At 62.5% G+C, this 22,644-nt stretch overlaps 2 protein-coding genes across 17 annotated transcripts in view; both read right to left on the bottom strand.

Annotated features, from left to right (window-relative positions):
* Positions 1-1,806: 1,806 nt before the first annotated feature.
* Positions 1,807-3,673, bottom strand: GOLT1A (golgi transport 1A). The gene is made up of 5 exons (XM_030000397.2): positions 3,590-3,673; positions 2,842-2,933; positions 2,554-2,732; positions 2,324-2,387; positions 1,807-2,137 (listed from the first exon to the last, which is right to left on the bottom strand). Exons 1-5 carry the CDS (start codon positions 3,612-3,614, stop codon positions 2,099-2,101), a joined length of 399 nt encoding a protein of 132 aa, XP_029856257.1. The 5' UTR covers positions 3,615-3,673; the 3' UTR covers positions 1,807-2,098.
* A 1,073-nt stretch (positions 3,674-4,746) lies between these two features.
* PLEKHA6 (pleckstrin homology domain containing A6) overlaps positions 4,747-22,644 on the bottom strand; it is a 48,504-nt gene continuing 30,606 nt past the window's right edge. For 7 of the 16 annotated variants that reach the window (XM_030000386.2, XM_030000393.2, XM_030000388.2 and 4 more), the window contains 21 exons: positions 21,532-21,707; positions 20,810-21,298; positions 19,899-20,409; positions 19,367-19,453; positions 18,468-18,521; positions 16,207-16,287; positions 14,601-14,669; positions 14,077-14,157; positions 13,658-13,807; positions 13,085-13,180; positions 12,575-12,686; positions 12,278-12,417; positions 11,367-11,516; positions 9,883-10,009; positions 9,641-9,750; positions 9,167-9,349; positions 8,848-9,012; positions 8,458-8,591; positions 8,175-8,317; positions 7,416-7,539; positions 4,747-6,913 (listed from right to left, as the gene is read on the bottom strand). In XM_030000386.2, the coding sequence (XP_029856246.2) occupies positions 7,424-7,539; positions 8,175-8,317; positions 8,458-8,591; positions 8,848-9,012; positions 9,167-9,349; positions 9,641-9,750; positions 9,883-10,009; positions 11,367-11,516; positions 12,278-12,417; positions 12,575-12,686; positions 13,085-13,180; positions 13,658-13,807; positions 14,077-14,157; positions 14,601-14,669; positions 16,207-16,287; positions 18,468-18,521; positions 19,367-19,453; positions 19,899-20,409; positions 20,810-21,298; positions 21,532-21,707 (3,174 nt within the window). In that variant the 3' untranslated portion in view covers positions 4,747-6,913; positions 7,416-7,423. The remainder of the gene's footprint in view (positions 6,914-7,415; positions 7,540-8,174; positions 8,318-8,457; positions 8,592-8,847; positions 9,013-9,166; positions 9,350-9,640; positions 9,751-9,882; positions 10,010-11,366; positions 11,517-12,277; positions 12,418-12,574; positions 12,687-13,084; positions 13,181-13,657; positions 13,808-14,076; positions 14,158-14,600; positions 14,670-16,206; positions 16,288-18,467; positions 18,522-19,366; positions 19,454-19,898; positions 20,410-20,809; positions 21,299-21,531; positions 21,708-22,644) is intronic. The other 9 variants (XM_030000383.2, XM_030000391.2, XM_030000396.2 and 6 more) reach the window with 7 other exon arrangements.

Raw genomic sequence — 22,644 nt, 5'->3', positions numbered from 1 at the left:
TTCGTGAGAGCCTTCTGCTATGATCTGCACTCACTGTAAAGGCACCCCCTCCAAACCAGCAGCAAGGGAGCAGCTTCCCCTGAGTCAGACCTCCCAGGGGTACAAAGCAGCCCAGCTTTAGGGTGGCTGCCCTGATTTATACCTGCTGGGGAGCTCATCCTCTGTAACCCAGGGCTCAGCCTGCCTGCTGGGGCTGGGTTCTGGGTGCCCAGATGAGTTACCCCACATCAGCTGAGCAGTCAGAGCAGTTCCCAGCTCTGCTCTCACCTGGTGCAAACCCACTGCAAACCTGGGCACCGGTGCAGTACCTGCTAAGTGCCAACAGGCACAGTCACCAGCTCAATCAGGCTGTGCTTCAATCAAGAGCGAACAGGTTTAACTCAAACTCATTAATTAATTCTTGCAAGTTAAGAAGGGTATCTGCACAGGGACCAGCTTTGATGTGATTGCCTTGGTTTAATTAAACTCCTGCTTGCACCCAGCTTCCCAAGTGCTCATAGAAACCTGGCTCACATCCATTTAGCTTGTGTCTCTGATCGCGCAGATCCGCTGACTTATCCAACCAGTTCTCTGGCAGTACTGGCTGCAGTCCTGGGGAGAGGAGTTCCTGCAACCCGAACAAAAGAGCTCCTTTAAAATCATCTGATGTTAAGGTAGGAGACCTCTGTGCTGTCCTGCCTGCCATGAAGGTCTCCCTGTGAGCAGCTGACCCCTCGCACTGGGGCATGCTCATCCCCCAGAGCATCCAGCAGCGCAGGTCCTGCCTCGAGCAGGGTTTAAAAGCACCTGATGTACCTGGGCCTGAACAGTTCTTGAGGCCAAATCAGATGCAGAGAGGACACAGAGGGGACGTGGTGGATGATGTGATGTGATGTGATGGGACCCCCAGCAGCTGTCCCTGCAGAAACAGGCTGGAAAGCAGCAGCTTCCCATCGCCCTCCCAGAAAGCGTGCTGGGGCTGTGAGGATGTGTGGCAGATGAAAAGGTGCTTTGAATGCCAGTGGATGGGGCTGGATCCCTCTCTGGGGTGTAAGCCGTGGATCTCAGCAAGCTCCCCCGGAGCGGTGCAGACATCCGAGTCATGGGTAGGCAGCCAGCCCCTCTGGCACCTTTGCTGGCATTGGAGTGGGCATCAGGTGCTGGAGATGTTCCCCTGGCTCAAACCCCGGCAGAGCTGTCCTGGTGCCCACTGCCGCCGTAGCTCCCACCAGCTCCATCCCACCAGGCAGCAGCCAGTGGGTCCAGCTCTGCTCTGTCCCGGCCTCATCCCACAGGAAACAGGTCTATGGGAAATGCGAGTCCTGGCCCATAATGCTCAGAGATATCAGCACTGTAACCCTGGGGATTTGCTCCAGCGCCCCCCTCCCACCCCAGCATCTCTCAATTAATTAATAACCCCAGATGTCATTTGCTTTTTCATGGTTGCTGAATTTGAACGGGGTAATTTACTCTCCTCCGATCGGGTCATGAAATGTTAATGTGGTTTAATGGGTGTTTTCCTAACCTCCCCTGCCCTCTCCCGCGGCTCCCCGGGCTCTGCTCTCCGCAGGCCATGTCCCCGCGGGACGCGTGGGAAGGCAGTGCCACGGCCACTGCCTGCGAGCCAGGGCTGCCCGAGCTGGCTGGGGCTCATGGCCAGGGCAACTGAAGGCCATGGTGACCAGAAGGTCCCTGTGCCATCTCCAGCCATGGCCATGGGAAGGTCCCTCTGCCACCTCCAGCCATGGCCATCGTGCCTCTTGGTGACACTAAGAAGTACCAGAGCTGGAGCGAGCCCTGAGCCACAGGAAAGGAGCACAGTCTGAGTTCGGTCTCAGACACACTTTTTAATTAAATCGTTCAACAGGGGAAGACAAAAAGAATAAAATAACGCTAATTCCAGAAGCCTGTCTGGCACAGCGTTTGGTCCCCGGAGCCTCGCTCAGGAGATGCTCGCGGGAGCCCCATGGGGCAGCGAGGCACCATCCCTGCACCGGGGGTGGCTCTGGCCGGCGCCGAGGGTCCCGGGGCTGACAAAGGTGGCAGCTCACCACGGGAAAGCCGGACCCAGGGCTCGCTCACGCCATCCTGTCTCCAGCGATGCAGCCCGTCTCGCAGGTCACACCATGGAGCTGCTGTCTCCCACCTTCTGCAAGAGCTGCAACAGGGACAGATCCTGATTAGCAGGAAAATCCTCCACTGCATCCTCGGGGGGCTGCGGAGAGACCACGGCGACCTTCCCTGCCTGGTCCCAACCACAGCGATCGGGATTGATATCATCCAAGGACTGCAAACCCCAAGGGTCACATCAGCCCGTGCGAACCGTACCCAGCACCCTGCTCACCTTGCTCAGCACAGGGATGTTTGCCAGCGAACCCAAAAACCCAAAAGCCACTGGGAAAAAACTCCTGTATCAAAACAAAAAGTTTCTGTTAAGCCGTGTGCCAGGATTTTGCCAGGATGGGAGCAGGGGGGCTCTGCCCAGGGCTGCAGGGCACAAGGATCACCCAGCTCCCACTCTCCGGCTCGAGGCACCCGTGCCATGCCGGGAGAGCCAGGAGCCGTGGGTCGGACCTGAAGAGGGTGATGAAGCCGTAAGCCTCCAGCAGCATGCCCAGGAGAGGCCACCGCATGAGGACGATGAGGACCCCCCCCATGAAGAAGCTGGTGCCCTTCAGCTTTGGCCATTGGAAAAAGAAAGTGAAGGTCCTCCTGAAGCCGATGATGAAGACCAAGCCGGAGAGGAAGAGGATCTGGGAGGATGAAGGAGAGCGGGTCAGAGAAGCCCTGCCCAGACGGACCCTTCGCTCCATCCTGGGCATCAGAGCCTGTTGCAGGGAGACCCAGCCCCACCGTACTCACGTTCCCAAAGGCCAAGAGCACCGAGTCAAAATACAAGAGCATCCCAAAAAGGACGAAGAAGAGGCCGAAGCCAACCAGTCCCACGCCGATCCCTGCAAAGGACGGGAGGAGGGCTGAGATGGGGGCTCGGGCTCACAGCTCAGGTCCCACCTCGGGCTGCAGTTGCTCTCCTTGGCACCTCCCTGGCCTGTTCCCTCCCAGAAATATGCTTTGGCTTAGTCTCCAAAGCTTAGAAACAACCTTTCCACCTGCCCAAGCCCTGGGGAGACTGTCAGGTACCCCAGCAACTCTTCTGGGCTGCCAGATAAAGAATAAACCACAAAGAAAAAAATAAACGGGAAGGTCGTCTCCAGGATTTTTCTGAACACTGGCACGAAGGGTGTCGGTGCAGGCAGCCGGTGGGAGAGGCTGGCGATGCTCTCCGGAGGAGCCAGGCACCTCCTCAGTTGCTGTTCCCAACGCAGACCTGAGGCAGAGGGTGAGGGCAAAGCCGGCTCTGCGGGACACCAGTGCTGGTCCCCCCACGCAGCCCTGCCTGGTCCCCGCGTCCCAGCAGGGCTCCCCACCGTGTCCCCCCCGCCCCAGCACGGGGCTTGCCGTTGCACCCTCTCCCTTCCCTGACGACCCCGGTTAGCAGCCTCCAGCCCTGACTCGGGCGCCGCGGAGCATCCCCACGGCACGGCACGATCCCACAGGGATGGGCATCGCTGCCGGGACGCGGCCACCCCGCATCTGCCCGCCCGCTTACGCTGGCAGTCGGTCAGAGGCACCATCTTGCCGGCGGCGGGGCTGGGTGAGGCTGGGCGAGGGTAGCCCTGCTTCCACACGCCTCCCCGGCAGTGACCCTTGGAAAAAGGCCTTTAGTCCCCACGTCATCCTGCAAATCATTAACGGCCTGGCAGCGCCTGCCCCGCGGCGGCAGCAACTCCTTCGGGGGGGACGTGGTGACCGGGCATCGCTGCAGGGTGACATACAGAGGGGCCGGTGGCTGCGGGTCCCTGCCTGGTCCTGCTTTCCCTGCCCCAGCATGCGTGTCCTCCCTGGGAAGGGATGGCTTGGAGGAATCCCCAAAATAGGGGGATGCACGCGGCTGCGGCGTGCCTTGGGGTGTCTTGAGCGGTGTTCGGGACACCGTGAGCCCCGCGTGGTGCTGGATGCTGCACGCAGAGGTCCCCGCAGCATCGTCACCAGCGCATCGTGTGGGGCAGGGACGGTCCCTGCTCACGGCCAGGCTGCCCCGTGGGAGAGGGGAACTCTGGCAAGCCCTGGCCCCCGGGGTTTGCTGCCCGGTTCAGGGCCGATGGCTCAGCCAGACCTGCTCCCTGTGGCCAGGACAGGGTCCCTGTGTGGCACGTGCCACCCCACGGAGACGTCTCCATCTATGTCCCGCAGGCACCAGCTCCACACATTTACAAACCAGCTGCTTTTATTCCTCAGCTTTATACAAACTTGCCAGGTACAAATGCGGGTTTTTTATTCCTCCAAGACGGCTGGCTATTGAGCAGCTACAGCTAAAATAAACCCCACTGGGAAAATGACCCCCCCAAAACAGGGAGGAGGAGGAGAAGGTGCTACCAGCCCTGGAGCAAGCTATGGGCAAGGTGAGAGCCTTCCTTGCTGGTTGAGATGCTGTAGCCATTCACCCACCGTCTCTTCAGTCTAATATTAAAATTGTTATCTGAGTCACCTCTAGACAAAAGACACTGACACCTCGTTGTTTCTTAGATACTTTTATTTCTCTAACACTAGCAAAAAAACCCAGAAAACAAATGTCTCCCTTCCCACCCTCCCCAGTGCATAAATAGATTTCCTCCCAATGCAAATCCTTTCTCGGTTACAAGTTACTGGTATATGAAGTGTTATGAAAAATAATAACCAAAATAAAATTAAGTTTTTTTTTAAAAAAAAAAAAAAACAACAAAATAATGACCACCAGGTTCCACAATACGGCAGCCATGGGGGTCCCTGTGCACCAGGCTGTACTCACGCCTTGGGGAAGGCTCAGACTCGGCCACCACAGCACAGCTGAGCCGGAGTTCACCGGCAGCTCCGGGCACACCAGGGGCAGGAGCACTGGGATGCTCCTCATCCTCTCTGGTCCCCAGAGATGGAAGGAATTGCTGCCTATGGGTCTGCATGCCCCCTCGGCTCCCCGCCAGGCAACACAGCCTCTGCATGGGCCACAGCCGTGCACCGTGGTCCCCGGCACGTCCCCGGCCGTGTCCCCACAGCCGGTGTAAGTGGGGTCTGCCCCGGTTACATGAGCTGGGGAGCCCGCCCTGGCTGCCACGCCGCTGCACTCAGGAAAATAAATGTATCATCTCTTAAAACTTACAGTCTCTTTATATTTTATTTTAAATAAATTTGCTTTTAATAAAAGCAGAAAAAATATATATATTTTAAATAGGTTTTTTTCTTTTTTTTTTTTCTGATAAATTGGCAAAGAATCTGCTTTTGTAACTCATTGGCAGGGCTGGTGCCAACAACCCTGCAGAGAGAGAGCTTAGCACAAAACAGTACCTCCCACAAAAGAAGAGAAAAACAAATATAGATATATATTATAAATGTATAATTTCCATAAAACATATATTAAGGCATGTAATAGCAAAATAAAGGGCCAGCTTTATGAGCTAAGAGGGCTGCAGGAGGCTCGGGAGCGGAGCGGGACTCGGGGCTCCTGGGATCCTACCAGTATTGCTAAGATGGGGTGCGGGGGGGCGATGGGGACGCAGAGGGGGGAGTGCGGGGCAGGGGTCCTGGTGGGTGTCAGGATCAGGCCAGTAGGGAAATAGCTGCAGGATGGACGGTACCTAGCTCCTCACTCCATCCGCCTTGCCTGCCCCAGCCCCGTCGGGGCAGCCCTGCCAACCGCACAACCTCGTGTGGGATTCCACTTTTCCAGGCAGAACCAGCTTTTTTTCTCCCTCCAGAAAGCTAAAGAAAAGGGTAAACTTGCTACAGGAAAACCAAACAAACCGAAGGGTCTGGAGTGCAATGGCAAGGTCTTGGGGCGAGATGCGGTGCCAGATTTTCAGAGGGGCTGAGACAAGAGGCGACGGTGGGATGGGGGACAGCCGGGGTGCTGGTCCCCGTGCTGAGGACGAGCCCCGGTGCTGCCGCCTGGCCTCAAGCCCCTTCCCCTTCTCGTCACCGTCCCCATCCACCGCAGAGGGATCCCAGCCAAGCTCGCAGCTTCGCCGTCCCACCTCGCGCCCCAGCTCCCCGCACCGCTCCTCTGCTCCCGTCCAACGTCCCCGTCCTCGCCCAGACCTCCTGCTCCGTGCCAGCGGCGCACCGGTGTCCCAGGCAGCCCTTGTACCACCCTGACCCCCCAGCACAGCACTCCTCTGGGCACCCCTGTGTCATCCCCGCCCCCCAGTCCCACCTCCATCCATCCTGTCCCCAACACAGCTCCTTCTTCCTCCTGCTGAGCCACCAGCGCCAGCAGCGATGAGACCCGCCAGGCTCTGCCAGAGACTACCCCCAGCCAGACGGATGCTAAAAGCAGCTTCAGGGCACAGGGAGGGGAAGAGGTACCCGAGGAGCAGAGATGGAGCATCCAGGTCCAGTGTAAGGTGGAAGCACCATCCAAGGTGGGTACTGGCCGGTCTCCACCAAGAAGAGCCCCTTCGCAGACCTTTGGGAGACCAACGCATCAGCATGGGGAGCCCAGGGAGTCCTACGCTCCCCCAGGGTTGTCCCGGTAGGGAGACGGCTGCTGTGCCGGCGGCCGCTGCTGCAGATGCCCCTGCCCGGCCGTCCACACAAGCCTGACACCCAGGACACCGTGGATCTGTCCCCGTGCCAGCTGGCAGCCTGGGGGGCTCCTTGGGGACCACGCTCCAGCGGACAACCTCCCAGCACCCACACGTCTCCTCCGGGACGGGGCAGAGCAGCTGGTGCTGTCGGCGACGCATCTCCCTGCTCGGCCGTGCCGGGTGGTCTCGCCGTCGGTGGGAGGGAAGGGGGTCCAGGAGAACCAAAAACGATGGCGAGAGGTTCGGTGTCGTGTCAGGGCGCTAAAACGTGGCCCCGTGGAACTTGATGTTGCCGGCAGCAGCCAGGGCTTGAGCTGGAGGGAGAGGAGAGCGGGGCTGAGCTACGCGTGGGGTGGCCTGGGCGATGGGGCAGCCCCTGTGCCCACCCCACAGACCCCTCTCCTGCCTTGCTCGGAGGAAAACCTAGCGCAGATTTGGCTCCATGCCCCCGGCTCCCTGGGGGGACTTTCCAACCGAGCAGGGGGATGCTGCATCCCCCCGGTTTGCAGCCACCAATACAGACGTGCCAGGGCAGGCGTCCTCCAGAGCCTGGCCCCGAGATTACCCCCACCTTTTGCTCCCTGCGTGGGCCCCCCTGCCCACACTGTGGTCCCTGGCTGACCCAGCCCGGGGGGGGCTTCGCCTCGGAGGACACTTGCGCTTGGTCCATGGGAGCAGACAGGGCTGACGTGGCTCAGGAGATGTTAGCTGGAGCAAGCAGCGATGGACGGACGCCAGGCACGGAAGAGGCACCCCCCGCCCGGCCCCCCGGGATGGAGGGAGGATGGGATGAAGTACGAGAGAAGAGGTGCTTACTTCATGGCTCAGACACGCATAAAATGGCTGTTGTCGGCGACCCGGGATGTTTCAGACGAGAGGGGGTTGGTCGGTGGAGTCGGGGAGGCTGGGGAGGTGGGAGGGCTTGGGGTAGCGCATTGAGCTGGAAACAAGAAATGGGAGAAGGGAGTGAAGAACACAAGCTGCCGGCAGCGGCGAGGGGAAGGAGGCGACCCAGCGAGAGGTTAGCGGAGGGGAGGAAACGGAGAGGAAGGAAGGGGGGAAGCAAGCGCGGTCACGACAAACAGCCACAGCGGTGCCTGGCCACGATGCGCACACGTGAGCTCCCCGCAGGGCTCCTCATGGACAAGGCACGGCGTGCCACCACGCTCGCTCGGGCACGGCGTGCCACCGCGTGCCGCACGGCCCGGAGCTCCCATCCTGCAGCCTCGCGAACGTTTCCGAGAAGGTGCTGAAACCTGTGCCTGGCCGAAGTGGCTGTTCCATCGACGACGCTCAGCGCTGCCGCAGGGAAAGGCAGCCCCAGGCACCGCAGGCAGGACCCCGGCAGCTGCGGGCATCACCAGGCTGGTTCTCCCACGGCACAGGGATGCCCTACCCCAGGACCGATGCAGCCCGCTCTTCTACCCATATTGGCCCCTTGCTCTTGCTGCCTGTCCAGCCCATAAGCCAGTACTGCACCCAACCTGCCCGCTCGGTGCGTAACGCCACCCGCGGTCTGCTCTCCCGCGGGGCTGGCGGGCTCCGACCCTCCGTGTCCCCCTCCCCGTGCCTTACCCGAGAGCATGCGGCCCCGGCGGGAGGCCTCGGCAGCCAGCGCACACGAGATCTCTATCCTCTTCTCCTGCTCCTGAAGCTGGGTCTCGGGGTCCTGGGGGGTGTCCACCTCCCCCTCGCCCAGGGGGATGACATTCTGCAGGCTGCGCAGAGCACCCGGCATCAGCACCCATGCCCAGCCTCAACGGGACAGACCCCGCAGGGATGGCCGGGGAAGGGGTGCAGGCGGGTGGTGGGCTGCACCCCGGGATGGCCGGCGTGGGCATGGGCACAGCAGCCTCACCTGGATTTGGCAATGAGGGTCTTGATCCTTTCCACCTTCTTCTGCTTCTCCTTCATCTCCTCGGGGCTGAGTGGCGTGTCAGGCTCCAGTTCGATGTACCGCTCAGGGATGAGGACTTTGTCCGGCGTGGAGAGCTGGGCACAGTGGCAAGGGCTGAGCTGAGCATCAGCGCCGGGGACCCGTCCCCACTCCAGCACCCCCCTGCCCCGCTCACCCCCAGCTCCCAGCACCCGCCTGGGCAAGGGCAGCCCCTGACTGGGCACAGCCAGTGTCTCCAGGATCCTGACTGATGCAGGAGGATGGATTGACCCCCGCACCCCGGTGCAGGGTGCGGAGAGAAGGATGCGCCGTGCCCAGGCTGCCAGCTCCCCCAGGACAGCCCATCCTCACCTCCTTGTTGATGTCCACGTCGTAGTGCTGCGGCTCCAGCTCCATCTTGCGCAGCCGGGCAATCTCCTCCTGGGGCGTCTCGTAGACCTTGCCGGGGTCATCGGAGCGCAGCGCTGCCTCCAGGTCGGAGATGTCCACCTCATGGATGCTGCGGTGCCGGCGCACCTGCGAGGGACCCCAGCTCTGCTGAGCCCCCCCGGGATGGCACACTGTCCCCTTCCACAGCCCCCAGTGTCCCTTCTGCTCCATCAGGGACCTCAGGCACTCTGCAAAGCAAAGGCCGGTTTGCCCCAGCCCCACGGCCGGTGCAGGGACTCACCACCTTGTAGGAGGTGGGTGCCTTCGTGCCGGGGGTGTCGGGCTGCTGGCTGCCGGGGAGCTGCAGGCTGCGCCGCTTCTCCTTCATCGAGCCACTCTGGTGGCGCTTCATGCGGTCGATCTGCTCCTCCACACTCATCTTCACCTTCGTCTCGTTGGCAAACACGGCGCTCTTTGGTCTCTCCTGGGGAGAGCCCAGCCCCAGGGTCATGCACGCCTGCCTGCAGCAGGGTCCAGCCCTGTCTGCCCGTAGCTGCATCCCTCTGCAACGGGCTGTTGTGTTCAGCCTGTTCCCGGGGTGCGGGGAAGGCACCGAAATAGCCCAAGGGGTCCCGAGGATCTGGATGCTAAGATGTGGAGCCATGCAGCAATGGGCTCCCCTACATGCTGCCCCAGCCCTGCAGGCTGCAATACGGCCCCCCCCCCACTTTGCTAGCCCAGCCCCACCACCCCAGCCCCAAAACACGAGTCCTACCCGGGAGCTGAGCCCGTTGGCCATGCCGCCGGCGCTCCTCCTTGGCACACCGACCGTGGGCACCACCTCCTCCTCCGCCGGAGACTTGGTCCTGGGGGGGACGATGCCCACTGTGGAGCAAACCAAAACACCGGGCTGAATTCCTCCCGGGGAACAAGGGCAGGGTCCCAGCAAGATGCTGGGTGGCCCTGGCAGGCAAAGGGTGCCCGCTGGAGTGGGACCCGCCGGCCCCAGGGCCGTACCCTTGTTGAGAGCTGCTTGCTTTTCTGCCTCTGGCTCCTGCCGGCTCTGCAGAAGCCCCTCGGCTGGGGGCCCGGGGGCGGCCGGTCGCTGCACCTCTTTTTTGCTCTGCTTGAAGCTCGGCTTGGGCTGTGGGGGAAAGCAGGTCCCCGGTGAGACCCCGTCCTGCCTGGGGGTCACGCTCTGCCTGGGGACAGACCCGCTGCTCTCTGCAGCCCGTGGGGTGACATACAGCCTCTGGACACACTCCCGGGAGCGGACGGACACACAGACACTAGTCAGGCGGTACCGGCGCACCCCAAACATGCGGGGAGAGGGGCTGGCAGGGCTCTGCAGCTCTTGCCCCGGCCCATCGGGGTTGGGCACTGATTGCTGTCCCCGTAGCACAGGCTCCTGCGTGGGAAAAGCTTCCTGCAGGGGTGACGATCCCGTCACCGCTCGGAGGTGGCACCCGGGAGCCCCAGGACGGGACACCCTGGCTCGGTGCTGAGCTCCAGCAAGATCCCGTGCCCGCGGGAGGGGACGGGGTGCCACTGGGGCAGAAGTCAGGGCAGACACTGTGCAGCAGCAGAGAGCGAGCAAAGGGCCATTTTTGGGGTCCTGCCCTTCCTGCACCCACTGGGCACAGCCTGCCCAGGGCCCGGGCACCGCTGCAACGGTGTTGGTACAATGGAGGGGTACGGCAATAAGCTGAGGAGCCCAACGTGCCCCCCCTCAACTGCCCTGTGCTCTTCATGGAGATCGTGCATCCCAACACCTCTTACACCCCGTGGATCAGGACTGTGCTACCCTGCAGCTGCATGGCTGCTGGAGATGCCACTTGCGCTCACGCTGGGGTCCGTAACCCTTCCCAACCCAGCACGGCCGCTGCTTTACTGGGCCAGGCCCCACGTGCACGCATCCTGACCCCCAGGCTGCGAGGGCGCTTGTGTCTCCTGGAGTCCAAACCTGGCCCCTTCCCCCAGCGGGAGCACGGCCAAGGCATTACCAGGAATTCCCAAATCTGGGTTTTCCCTGGGTGGGCAGGAGTTGGGGGGGGGTCACCCCCATCGGCAGAGCTTGCCAGTACTGCATGGTGGGGAGCGGTGCCACGGAAGGACAGCGAGAGAGGTGAGGGCAGAGGAAAGCAGAGGGGCCGATACCGGGGGCTGCAGTAGCTTCGGGGGCTGCAGCAATTTCGGGGGCTGCCGAGGAAGAGCCAGTCCCTGTCCTGAGCGAGCACAGTGGGTGCTATGCGTGGGTGCAGGGGACCTGGAGGGGACAGGAGGGCCACGGTGAGGCTGCTGTGGGGACATTGCCCTCGGAGAGGGCAGGTAGCAGCCACACGCTGCTGTCCCCTAGCCGAGTGCCACCTCCACGCTGAGGGTGGGCAGAGGGTGGGCAGCCCCATCGCCTGCCTCGTCCCAGCCCCTGCCAGCTGATGTCTCGGGGAGGAAGAGGACGGAGCTGCTGCTGCTGCAGGGCTGCTCTGGAGAGGTTTCGGTACCTGTCCCCTCTTCGCCTCGCCGCCTTGCTGCCAGGAAGGGGAGGTGGGGTACGGCCAGAGGCGGCTCTCACCGGGGAGCGGAGGAACGGTCGGAGGAGACTCCAGGGGTACGTAGGACTTGGGGAGGGGAGGTCGAGGCGGGCCTGGTTCCTGGGGTGGAGAGGAGCATGAGGCGTGAGAGCAGAGACACTGAGAGCCAGGAAGGAAGACAGAGTTAGAAAAAGATCGAGACAACACACAGTGGAAGAGTCGAGCCAAGGAAGGGAGGAAGGAGAGCAGCCGGCCGCCGCTCCCCAGGGTTCTCTGGTCTCCGTGTCCCCATGCGGAGGGGGACAGTGCTTCCCACCTCTCGTGCTGCCCTCGCTGCTGCTGCACGTCCCCAGGGCAGCGAGGCCAGGCAGGACTCGGGGGCTGCCCAAGCGAGGGGCTCCCGAGCTTGGGGCTGGCAGCCCCCAGGAGACATTGGCATCACCTCTGCACAGCCAGGTGGGGTTGGGGAGCCCCCAGACTTCACCCTAAACTTCATGTGGATGAAGGCGAGACCAGCACTGCTGGCCCGCGAGCAAGGGCAGCGAGAGGGGACTGTGGTGGCAGCAGGAGCTGGTCCTGAAGCCAAAGGCTGGAGCTGAGCAATTCTCAGCCTTCGGGGCTGCTTGATGCAGGAGCCCAAAGGCTGCAAAGCCCAGCTGCAGCCCCTGCAAGGACCGTGGACCCAGATGCCATTGGGGGATACCACAGCCCACGCACGTGGCCAAAATGGTGCCCCCAGGCAGAGCCACAGGGAAATGCAGCCGTGCTCTGTGCCTGGTGCCCACCCGTCCCCCGAGAGCAAGGGCTCGGGTCAGCCTGCAAGCCAGGCTGGTGACCCGATGGTGGCAAAGGGCTCCCCAGGGACACCTGGGCTCACTCACCTCGCCGGGTCCTGGCTTGGTGGGTGAGCCCTGGGAGCCGGAGACGAGGGAGAAGGGGCTGAGGGGGCTGGTGAGGCTGGCCGAGCTCAGGGGGCTGGCGGGGCTGTTGGAGCTGTACGTCCCCGACGGGCCAATGGCCACTGTGGAGAAAAGCAGAAATAAGTGCGTGCACCGGGGCCTCCATCTCCCTGAGCGAGTGTTGCCGTCTGCGTCGTGGCAGCACAGGCACTGGGGATGCCCCAAGCCGCGGCACGCCGGGGTTTGTGCTGTGCAAGGGCAGGGACGGACCCTGCTCACCTCTGTGCTTGGCAGTGTCCGTGCCACGGGACGGGTTGTTCTTCCTCAGCCCCTCCATCACGTCCTGGATCCGCCAGATCTCCTTCTGGATCTGGCGGTTGAGCATTTCGTTCTGGAGGGGAGAAAAGGCAGCGGTCAGAGGGACCTGTGGGCGTTGAGCCGGGGCAGACACAGCCCGGGGGGGTCTGAGCCATCACACCCATGACTCGTCTCCTGCCAGGAGCCATCATTCCGCTCCCCCGGGCACCCTCTGTGGGCTGGGGGGAGCTGATGGAGCCCCAGCAGCACGGGGAGCACTGGGCTGCAGCCCTCGATGGCATCCAGGTGCCCATGGGTCCCCAGTCCCTCTGCCCTTGCAGGGAGGGCTGAGCATGGAGCAGCCACTTGCAAACTGGCTTCTTGGGGGGAGCAGAGGGCTGACGGAACCAGGGGGTTTCCACCTCCACGGGGTTAGCGGGGGGACCCCGGGGATGGTGGGGGGGACCCTGGGGCCGGCGGGGTTCCACTCACCTGGATGTCCAGGTTCAGCTGCTCCCAGAGGTCGTCGTGCAGGGCGGACACCTCGCTCTCCAGGGTCTCGTACTCGGCGGTGCTATTTGCCAAGGCCTGGGGAGGGGAAAGGTGGGTGGGTTAGGGGGTCTTTGGCAGGTTTCTCCCCCGGCTGGCAGCAGCCCTGGCCAGCGCAGCGTGGGAGCACCCGGGAAAGGACGAGGATGCTGCGCCCAACACAACCCCCCCGAGCTGGGGAAGGGGTGGCAGCAGGGGGGTACAAGCTCTGCTGTGCCCCAGCCAGGCTGTGCCCATGGGAATTCCTGGTGCCGACGGCATGCCGGGCACAGCAGTGCCGGGGAGCCAGAGGAGGAAGCAGGAGCTAAGACAGCTCCGGGCACGTGTGCCAGCTCAGCACCACGAGGGTTAATTTGCTTTGTCCCCACTGAGGGACTTTGGCTTGTCTGGGTCCCCAGCCAGCCGGGGGGATTTCCCTTCTTGGTTTTTTTTTAACAGGAAGGGAGAAAAGAGATCTCTGCGGGTGGGGGAGACAGTCCCACAGCCAGGGACCGAAGCGGAGGGGGAGCCCGTTACCGTGCTGGCCTGTGACAGCTCCACGCGGATATTGATGAGCTGGTTTTGGAGTGATTCCTTCTTGTGCAGCAGCTTCTCCGGGTAGGCAGGCTGGCTCCCGAACATCTCCAGCTCCTGGTGCGTCCCCATCAGCGCGCTCTCCAGGCTCTCCTGGGGGGCACGGGAGGGAAATGCAGCCGTGAGAGCCTGGCTGGTGCAGGAGGTACAGTCCCTCTCCTTAACAGGCCATTAACACGCGGGCAGTCCTGGGACTGTGGCAAGGCCAGGGCATCTCCCCCAGCTCAGAAACGCCCCTGCTGAGCTGTCCCCGAGAGAGCAGGACATGTCCCTCCCTCACCACGAAGGTGTTGCCTGGGCATGGCCATCGCCGTGCAGCCACGTTCATCCCAGGACGGCTGCTGGAGCTGCCCACCACGTACCTTCTCCGCTCGGAGCTGCTGCACCAGCCTCTCCTGCTCCCGCAGCACCTTGTTCTGCTCACAGAGCTTCCCCAGCAGCTTCTGTCCCCGGGAGGGAAAGAAAAAGGGAGGATGGGATGAGAGCCCAGCGATGGGGTGTGTGGGGTGCACCCGTGCAAACAACTCCTTGCTCAGCTGGGAGAGAAGGGATGCAGCCAGGACACAGCCCACAGTGTTGGTCTGATGGGACAACGCGTGGTCCTGGGAAGGGTTTCCAGCCCGCTGCTCTCATTGCAGGGCCTTCAGCCCCGGCCAGGGTGACATGGGCCAAATCTGGACATGGGGCAAGACCGAGCAGCTAAGCTCAGCGGAGGATTTAGTCCCCGAGCAGCACACACCACGCTCGGGACAGCACCAGGTCCCACCCCGGCTGGGCAGGAGCCCTCAGCACAGCTCTCCCTATGGGGACAGCAGACCTGCTGCGGGGGACAGGGACAAAAGCACAGGGCAGAGAGGGGACATGCAGGGCAGGCGTTTGCTCTTACATCGGTGTCTTGCTCGCTTATCTTGTAAGCGTGCAGCGTCTCCCTGTAGGCCTCCGGGAAGGGTGTCACCTGCAAGCAGAGCGTGGGGTGAGCCCGGCTCCGGGAGCCCCTGGGGAAGGCGAGGCAGCTCCCAGCCCCTCTCCCCCATCCCCGCGAGCAGGGAAAGAGGCGAGAGCCGAGTCTCTGGAGGCGGCGAGCACTCCCCGCAGCCGGCACGGCCGGGCAGATGCCGGCATCGGTCGGGAGGCAGCGGGTGCCGCGGGCAGCGCGGGATGTCGGTGCTGGAGCTCTCGCCCTGGCCCTGCCCGGCGGCTCGGATGAATGCGCAACCTCCCTCCCTGCTCCCAGCCCCGGTGCCCGTCGGCTGGGTGAGCCACGGGAATTAGCTGGAGACAACCCCTCCGCGGGATGCCAAGAGCCGAGTTAAAGAGATGCCTCGTGAATCATTAACCGCCTGGTGTATAACTGCCACCGTTTCATAGGCAGGGAAACAAAGGCAGAAAGATTAAGCTGTAATCCCACTTAGCAGAGTGGAAACACCTATAAATCAGCGGCTGTATCAGGGGCTGTTTACCATCCGGCTTCTCTGTGAGTCATTTTCCTTTCCTGGAAATCTAAATTACTAATGGGACCTCAACAATTCAATGCCTCCAAGATCTTGAGATGAAAGGCATAAGACAGGAAGAAGGGGATCATTATTGCTAGAAAGCAAGACGCTGCTTTAGAGCCATTTAAAACTATAGGACAATGCAAATAGACCTGAACCTGGGAAATGCCCAGCGCAGCTGCAGGCAGAGCCTGGCCGATGGGGATGCTGCTGCCTCCGGGCAGGGAGCCCAGCCAGCGAGAGCATCTCAGCAGCTCCAGCTTTGCCCTCCAGCATGTCCCTGCTCCCCACACACAGCAGATGGAAACAGGCACCTTCCTCTCATCAGAAAACCCCAGCGATCGCCCGGCTGCTGCACGCTCGCACAGCCAGGAGATGCCCTGGGCAGCACGGCGGGGGCCCACGACCCCTCTGCCCGGGGCTCGCAGCACGATGGGCTGTGGGTTGCAGTGACCCGGAGACACGTTCCCAGGTGATGGGACCTGCCTGCACGTGGAGGTGCAGCCCAACATCAGCCTGGACATCCCCATGCTTTTGCAGCCCTCTCAGGGCTGGGGAGGAGAATGAGGCAGAGCCTCCGGGGGTAAAAGGCTGTTTCCTCTCCTTGTTATGGGAGTTGTTGCTTTGGTTTAAGAGCCTCGGGCTGGATTCCTGTCTTTAAGTCATCTCACACCTTCTCCTTGCCTCATCAACACAGGATGCAAACAGGATGAGCAAAGCACCCGAGTCCAGCCCAAACAAGGATGAGAGGTCAGGACTGCCGCGTCCCCACCTTGTGCTCTCGGCACAAGGATTTACTGAATTTTAATGGCTCATGGATGGATTAGCAAAGCCTGTGATGGACTAGCAAGTCCCCGAGAGCGTGATGTGCCGGAGCCGCATGGATGCTGGAGTCTGCATGAGTGGAAATGGCAGGAGGTGACCTCAGGGATGGAGCGCGGGACGGCTGGCGTGGCTGCCATGCACGAGCCATGCACGGCCCCGCGGCCGGAGGCTTACTTGCATGTAGAGCTGAGCCCTAGGGGAGGAGGTCTCCACCATCCTGTTCACCATACTGATCAGGGTTTCGCTCTCGCTCATCTGCGGCAGACAGGGAAGGAAAATTCAGAGGTCAGCAGAGATGTGCTCGTGTGCTGCGGTGCTCGGGTGCCGTTGGAGCAGCGAGGCGGCTCAGTCCAGGAGCCCTCAGGGCATCGGGCTGCAAGATGCCACCTCCAAGAGATGTCCCAGCGGCTCAAGCCACGTGGGGACGGCTGCCCCAGGCTGTTGCTGCTCCATTTTGTGCACTCAAGAGCATCCCGGGCTGGTTGCATGCCCTGAAAACTTTGTTGAGGGGAAAACACAGATAAAACTGAGCCAGCTCCGAGCTGGGCAGCAGCAAACTGCACACACAGACACAAGCTTGCACAGAGACGCCCACGGCTGCAGCGCACAGCGTGGTCCCAGCAGACAGACAGACGGGCCCTGCTCCTTGCGCTGACAAACGGCTCGGTGCCCTGCCCTCGTGGCAGGGCCGGGGCTGGGGTGACCCCGATCAAGGCGCAGACAAGCTCTGGGCATAGGAGAAGGTGACAGCAGCGTCCCCCTCTCCAGCCCAGCAGCCTCGAGCAGCGGGGACGGCTGGGAACGGGGTGCTCCTGTGGAGATGGCACATTACGGCCACGCTGCCGGGCAGGGCAAGGACGCGATGGTGTTCAACGTGCCTGTATCTCCCCAGAGCCGCAGCCCGTGCCGAGCCTTCCAGGGAAGCGGGACGGACCCCAACCCCCCGGGGGGGGGGGAACCATTCATACCCCTGCAACCCAGAGGGTTTTGCTGCTCTGGGTGCACCGCTGCCGGGGCGTGCAGCCAGCAGTGGCCTCAGGGTCCCTTGGTACTGCACGGTGGGGTCACTCAAATCGGCAGCACCGGAGCTTCCCCGCTGCCTTTGCCTGCGGAATCGCTGCAGGAACCCGCAGCCCAGAGCGGACGACGCAAGGGAAGCCCCTCGCACCCCACGGCCAGGACCCTTGAGGTCCAAGGGGTGACAGCGGTTTTTAAGCACAAACTAGGGACCAAACCCTGACTGGGGGCAGGTCAGCAAGGTGGGGTGCAGCCGAGGGAGCCGTCCCTGCGACTGGACAAGCAAGGAGCGAGAAAATAAAGCAGCAAGCTGTTTGAAAAGAGCTACTTGACAGCGTCACTCCGAATCAGTCTCTCCAGAGGTCAGCAGGAGAGGAGGAGGAGATGCAAAGCCCTTTTAGGGAGTGTTTTAAAGAGCCTCGGATAGCAAGCATTGCTGCCGATGGCTGTGAAATAATCCAGAGAGCTCTTATTGCAGTGAGTGCTCCTGCCTGTCCTTGGCTCTGCTCCAAGGCAGACACAGATCTTGGCGATTACTGCACCGATGGAGATTTGCAGACTAATGAGATTGTCTCTGGAGCAGCTCCCTTAGTGCAAGCCTGGCTTTTGCAGGCAAGCGCCAGGGCTGCAGCACTGGCCGACAGCTCCTGTTCCCGGCTTCGACTTCAGCCGGTGCCTGCGGTTCCTACCCCACCAGTCCCAGGGGTCCCTCTCAGCCGGATTCCCCCCGCCCTGCTCCTGGGATGAAGTCAGTTCACAGCTTTCCTCCAAACACCCCCTGGCATGCAAAAAACCTGAGAGCCGCTGCTTTGGTATCAGTCCTGGTGGGCACCTCAGGCCCACCCTGCACCAAACAGGGCCAGCGCGTCACCGAAACCACCTCATACCCGTCCGTCTCCCCACGGCTCACCCGGCCACCCCTCGTGTGGGGGGCACCAGCCTGGGACCCCCGCAGCAGCCCAGCTCGCACCGATGCCGGAGGCACGGCTGGGTTTGAGGACACTCCATCCAGCATGGCCATGCTGGCACCGTGCACCGGTGACCCGCTTGCCAGCACGGTGCAGACCAACCTGGGGAGGGTTTCAGAGCCGGCTGCCCCCCCTGCACTCCAGGGGCAGCTCCCCGAGGCCCCAGAAATGTGGGGAGCTGCCCCGGCTCCCCCCAAGACCCCCCAACCGGCTCCAGCACACCACACAGAACGCACTGTCAGGGGGATTTTTCTGCCAAGCAATGAGCAACCCTGCAGACGGGAAGGATGGAAGAAGCAAACCAACGACAACTCGTGCTGCTTTAATGCCAAGAAGGGTGAAGATGGATGTTAGGGGAAGAGATGCTGTGCTGGGAGGGAAGGGAACGCCGCTGGGGACAGGGCACATGGGGACGTAAGCAGCGTGAGGCTTGCAGCCAGCTCTGCCTACCTGCTGGTCCAAATACTCTAGGTTTCTTTGCAACTGAAGGTCTAAAAGTTCATCCTACCAGGAGCCAGCAGGCATGCGGCAAGAAACGAACACACAAAACATATAAAAGAAGAAGCAAAGCGGTTAGGTGAAGGCTACGGAAATGCAAAGACCTCTCGGCCGGGGAAGCGAGGCACCTCCTTGGCACAGAGCCGGGAGAGCTGCCGTGGATGTGCCTTACGGGAGACCCGCTCTCCTCCCGGCTCTCCCTCCCGGCTAACGGTGCCTCGGAAGAGGCACGGCCCTTCCCCTGCTTCTCCGGCTAGCGAGGATGGATGGCAGCATGGGTGGCTTATGGTAACTCGTGCTTCTCCCTCCTCCAACGGCCGGTCCTGCCACGCGGTTTGGGGACCGTGCTCTGCGGGGGGGACCTCCTGGTCTCACCCCGCCGGCTCCAACCCCTCAGTGCTCTGAGGGGAAACACGGCGCAGGAAAAAGCAGCAGCTGTAGCCAGAAGTGAGGAAGCAAGAGGGGGAGAGGTGCAGGGTGCGCGCCAGCCTCAGCCAGGGACCACCCTGGGGGTGACAAGCCTGGGCCAGCATCACAGGGCGTACGGGGGTCCCAGGGTGTCCCACTGTCCCTGCAACCTGGGGGCTGCAGGGCAGGAACCGGGGGCCTTTCCACAAGGGTTTCCTTTCGGCACAGCTGGGAGCCACCAGAGACACCAGTTAAAGGACCTGCAGTCCTGACCTGCCCCAGAGCAGCCCACCTCAGACCCACAAAGCTGCCCCTGGGGCGGAGCGGTTCTTCCTCGGCTGTCCGAGCAAGGAGCCCCCGAGCTGGCCCACCTCCCCCGGGGGCTCTGTGCACCCCGGTCCACCGGGGCTCACCCCTCTGGTGCCAGCAGCGTACATACGTACCATTTTGTCATGGACGGTGGGGGATGCCGGGTAGTGGTACGGATACATTCCCGCAGGGACGGGCCGTCTATCACCCAGATAGTCGTACTGAGAAGAGAGGAGACCCCCCACCCCAAAACCAGAGACACGTGAGAGGTGTGCGAGAGGCCAGAAAGCACAGGCAAGGGCAGACCCCGGCCCCGCAGCAGGGTCAGGCCCCGCTTTGGGGCACACAGCGGCAAGACAAGGACACCGGTGCTCCCAGTTCAGGAGCACATCACTCGTGGTGGCCCTGGACACCCCATCCCCATCCCATCTCCTCCTGTCCCATCTCTCTGGGCTCGCGGCAGAACAACCGCAACCCAGGCAGCTTTGCCGTACGGCAAGGGGGGACCTAAAGCCATCATCTGCTGCAAGCCATGGACTTGGTGGCATTTTGAGGCCAGGCTGCGCATGCAGAAGGGACAAGCCGTGCTGCGGCACCCCTGCCCTGACATCCCTGGCAAGGGTCTCCCTCCAACCCCGTGCACCCTGAGCGCCGACGGGCACTTACCTTTGGAGAACTGATGGACCGCCTCATCATGAAGGTGGTAGGGTCGGCGTAAATCTCTTCTCCCCGGGGCGGCAGGCGCTCGAAGCGGGCGCTGGGCGAGCGGACCGGGGAGTATACCCGTGCCCGGCTGTAGGAGCCCTGGCTGGGCGAGCGGGGCACGGAGCGGGAGCGGGGCTGCAGCGACATCCGTCGCAGAGAGCCTGAGGCTGCATCCACCTCGTCCAAGTAGGTCGGCTGCCTCCCGGGACCAGGCAGCCAGAGCGGGACATCTTGCCGGCCAAAACCGGGGTGCTCCTTCCAGTCGCGGAGCTGGTAGGTGCCCCCGTTGCGGAAAGAGTGCCGCTTGTCCTCCAGCGCCCAGGGTGGGCTCACCCGCTCGTAGGCGGGCATGGAGCAGATGCTGTCGGGGCGCACCCCGGGCGGGTAGTACTGGTAATCCTCGGGGTACTGCGGCGAGTAGGGGGAATAGTAGTCGGGCACCCGGCGAGACACGGGGTAAAACCTGGTGGGGCTGGAGGGGGGGAAGAGAGCCGTGAGAGCCAGGCTGGTGGCCAAGGGGTTGCCTGGCCCCTCGCTCCGCATCTGGGGGTCCCGGTGGGCAAGGACAGCCTTAGAGCAGGCAGCTCCGACACCAGCGTCTGGAAAGCTGGCTGGCTGGCATCCCGCCTCCTGGGGATCCTGTGGTGGCCTCCCCTCCAAAACCCACCCTGCTCGGCTTTTCGGGGTGTCCCACACACAGCTCGGAGCTGGCACGTGGGAACAGCCCAGAAAGGAGATTTTCTGACCCCAGGAGGGGAGAAAGTAGGACGGAAAAAGGAAAAACATTCCCAGAGCATCACCTGAGGGGCAGCACCTGGAGAAAAGGAGCAGGACCCCCCCTCTGTCCCCGGCCAGCCCCCCACAGCCCTCACCTCCGCAGCTCCTCAGGGGGCACGGCCCCCCGGCGCGAGTTCACCCACTGCTGCAGCTGCGTCATCGAGCTCTTGCGCTGGGCGATCTTCTCGGGGTTGGTGCGGGGGGCGAAGCCCCGGCGGTGGGCCACGCTCTCCCCATCGGGTGGGGGGTACGCGGTGCTGCCGGGGCGGCTGGGCGATGAGTACGGCCAGCCGTTGGGCTGCGGCGGCCGCTCCACGCTCGCCGGTACCCGAGGCGCCTCGGGGTAAGGACTGCTGGGCTCCGAGGGCATCTCCTGCCCGGCGATGCCATTGGCTTTGGCCAAGGGCTCCTTCTTGCTCTCCATCCTCTCCGACTTCCTTTCGATCTTCTCCGAGCCACGGCCGTCACCTTCCCCCCGGGTCTTGGCATCGGGGTCAGCTCTGGGGTGCTCGCGGTGAGTGGCGTTGCAGTGATGTTGGTGGTGTTTGCTGGGGGGGATGTTTTCGGAGTCTGGCTTCTCATGCCTGGGGGGTGCCGAGACAGGAGAGAGGGTTACCTTCCCTTTGCAATGCCCCTGGGGTGGCCGGTAACGTCCTGTCCCTCCCTCAGCCTTGGGGGGGCCAATTCTCCCGCAGCTCTGTTCTCCAGAGGGACCCTCATGCTCCCAGAAGGTCCCCAGCCACGATTCACGGCTCCTCCACCCCATCTCCAAGAGACCAGGGGAGAGGGATGGCATGGGGGGACGGCGGGCGCTGACCTCTGGGTTGGGGGGATCTGCACCCGGGCGGCTTCGCCCATGGCTTGGATCCAGGACTCCTGCTCCTCCGTGTTCTCGGCGCTGAAGAAGTAGGTCCGAATGCCAGCGTGCTCGGCCTGGGGAGACAGGGACTGCTTGTTACTCGCCGGCATCTCCTCCACCCAGCACACCGTCACCTGCAGGGAGGCAGAGAAGTGGGGAGAGAGACAGACAGGAGGGTGAGAGCTCCATTTCCACCCCGACACGAGGTCCTGCCGCCGCAGGAGAAGCCAGGCACGGTCATTCCCCCCCCCCTGCCCGAGCCTCACAGCCACGTGCATCCTCGGTGGCACCAAGGGGGAGGAAGGCTCTGCAGGCAGAGCCAGCGCCAGCCCTCATCCCCTCGCAGGGGATCCCCCCGGGGCCACGAGTCCCCCGTGGTCACCCCCGGGGATGCTCAGGACCAGCCCTCCCCAGGGCCCCGCAGCAGAGGAGCAGCACCCCGGCGCAGAGGTTGCAGCACCCCAGCATCGAACTAGTCCCCACGGGGTGCACGGGGCCGGCGAAGGGTCCACATCCCAGCGAGAGCGGCAGCGCTGGATGGAGCGTTATCATTCATGCGGGGTTAGGGGGAAGGTGGCTTCTTGGCCCAGACAACATTTTGGGGGGGAAAGAGGTTTGCTTTTGGTCCAAGATGTCGGTGCCCACTCTCCACCTGGAAGGTGCCAGAAGGCACGTCTGGCTGTTTAGGGCCTTTTTGAAGCTTCCACCTTCCCCCTCTGTGGAAAGGGACGGGAGGCAGCGAGGAGGAAGAAAAAGGAGAAAGCAGGAGGTTTTCCCCCCTGAAAGACTTTCAGGGCTCAATCTGTTAAAAAATTTAAAAAAAAAAATTAAAAAAAATTGGGTGTCCAATTAAAACCCTCCCTTGGGTTTCCATCTTTCCCTTCCCCAGAGCATGCAGCCACCGTGCCCAGGCACGGGGTCACCTCCTGCAACCCCCATGCACTCCTGCCTCTAAAAGCTCTACAGCCAGAGCAAAACATCAAACCAAACCGATCCATCCCCTGGATTAGCGCGAGCGGGGTGAGCGGAGCATGCCGGCAAGCCTGCGGGTCCCTCACCCTCCTGCATGCA

This window comes from Aquila chrysaetos, chromosome 24 (genome assembly GCF_900496995.4).
Source record: "Aquila chrysaetos chrysaetos chromosome 24, bAquChr1.4, whole genome shotgun sequence".
Lineage (NCBI taxonomy): Eukaryota > Metazoa > Chordata > Aves > Accipitriformes > Accipitridae > Aquila > Aquila chrysaetos.
The sequence above is the reverse complement of the archived record's forward strand: the minus strand, read 5'-3'. Positions and strand labels throughout refer to the sequence as shown.

Excerpts from the sequence above, each read along its gene's own strand:
- GOLT1A (XM_030000397.2), bottom strand. The coding sequence starts at position 3,614 with ATGGTGCCTCTGACCGACTGCCAGC. Across the intron at positions 2,934-3,589 it reads GCCTCTGACCGACTGCCAGC|GGATCGGCGTGGGACTGGTT; the intron begins GTAAGCGGGCGG and ends CGTCCTTTGCAG. Across the intron at positions 2,388-2,553 it reads GGCTTCATCACCCTCTTCAG|GAGTTTTTTCCCAGTGGCTT; the intron begins GTCCGACCCACG and ends GTTTTGATACAG.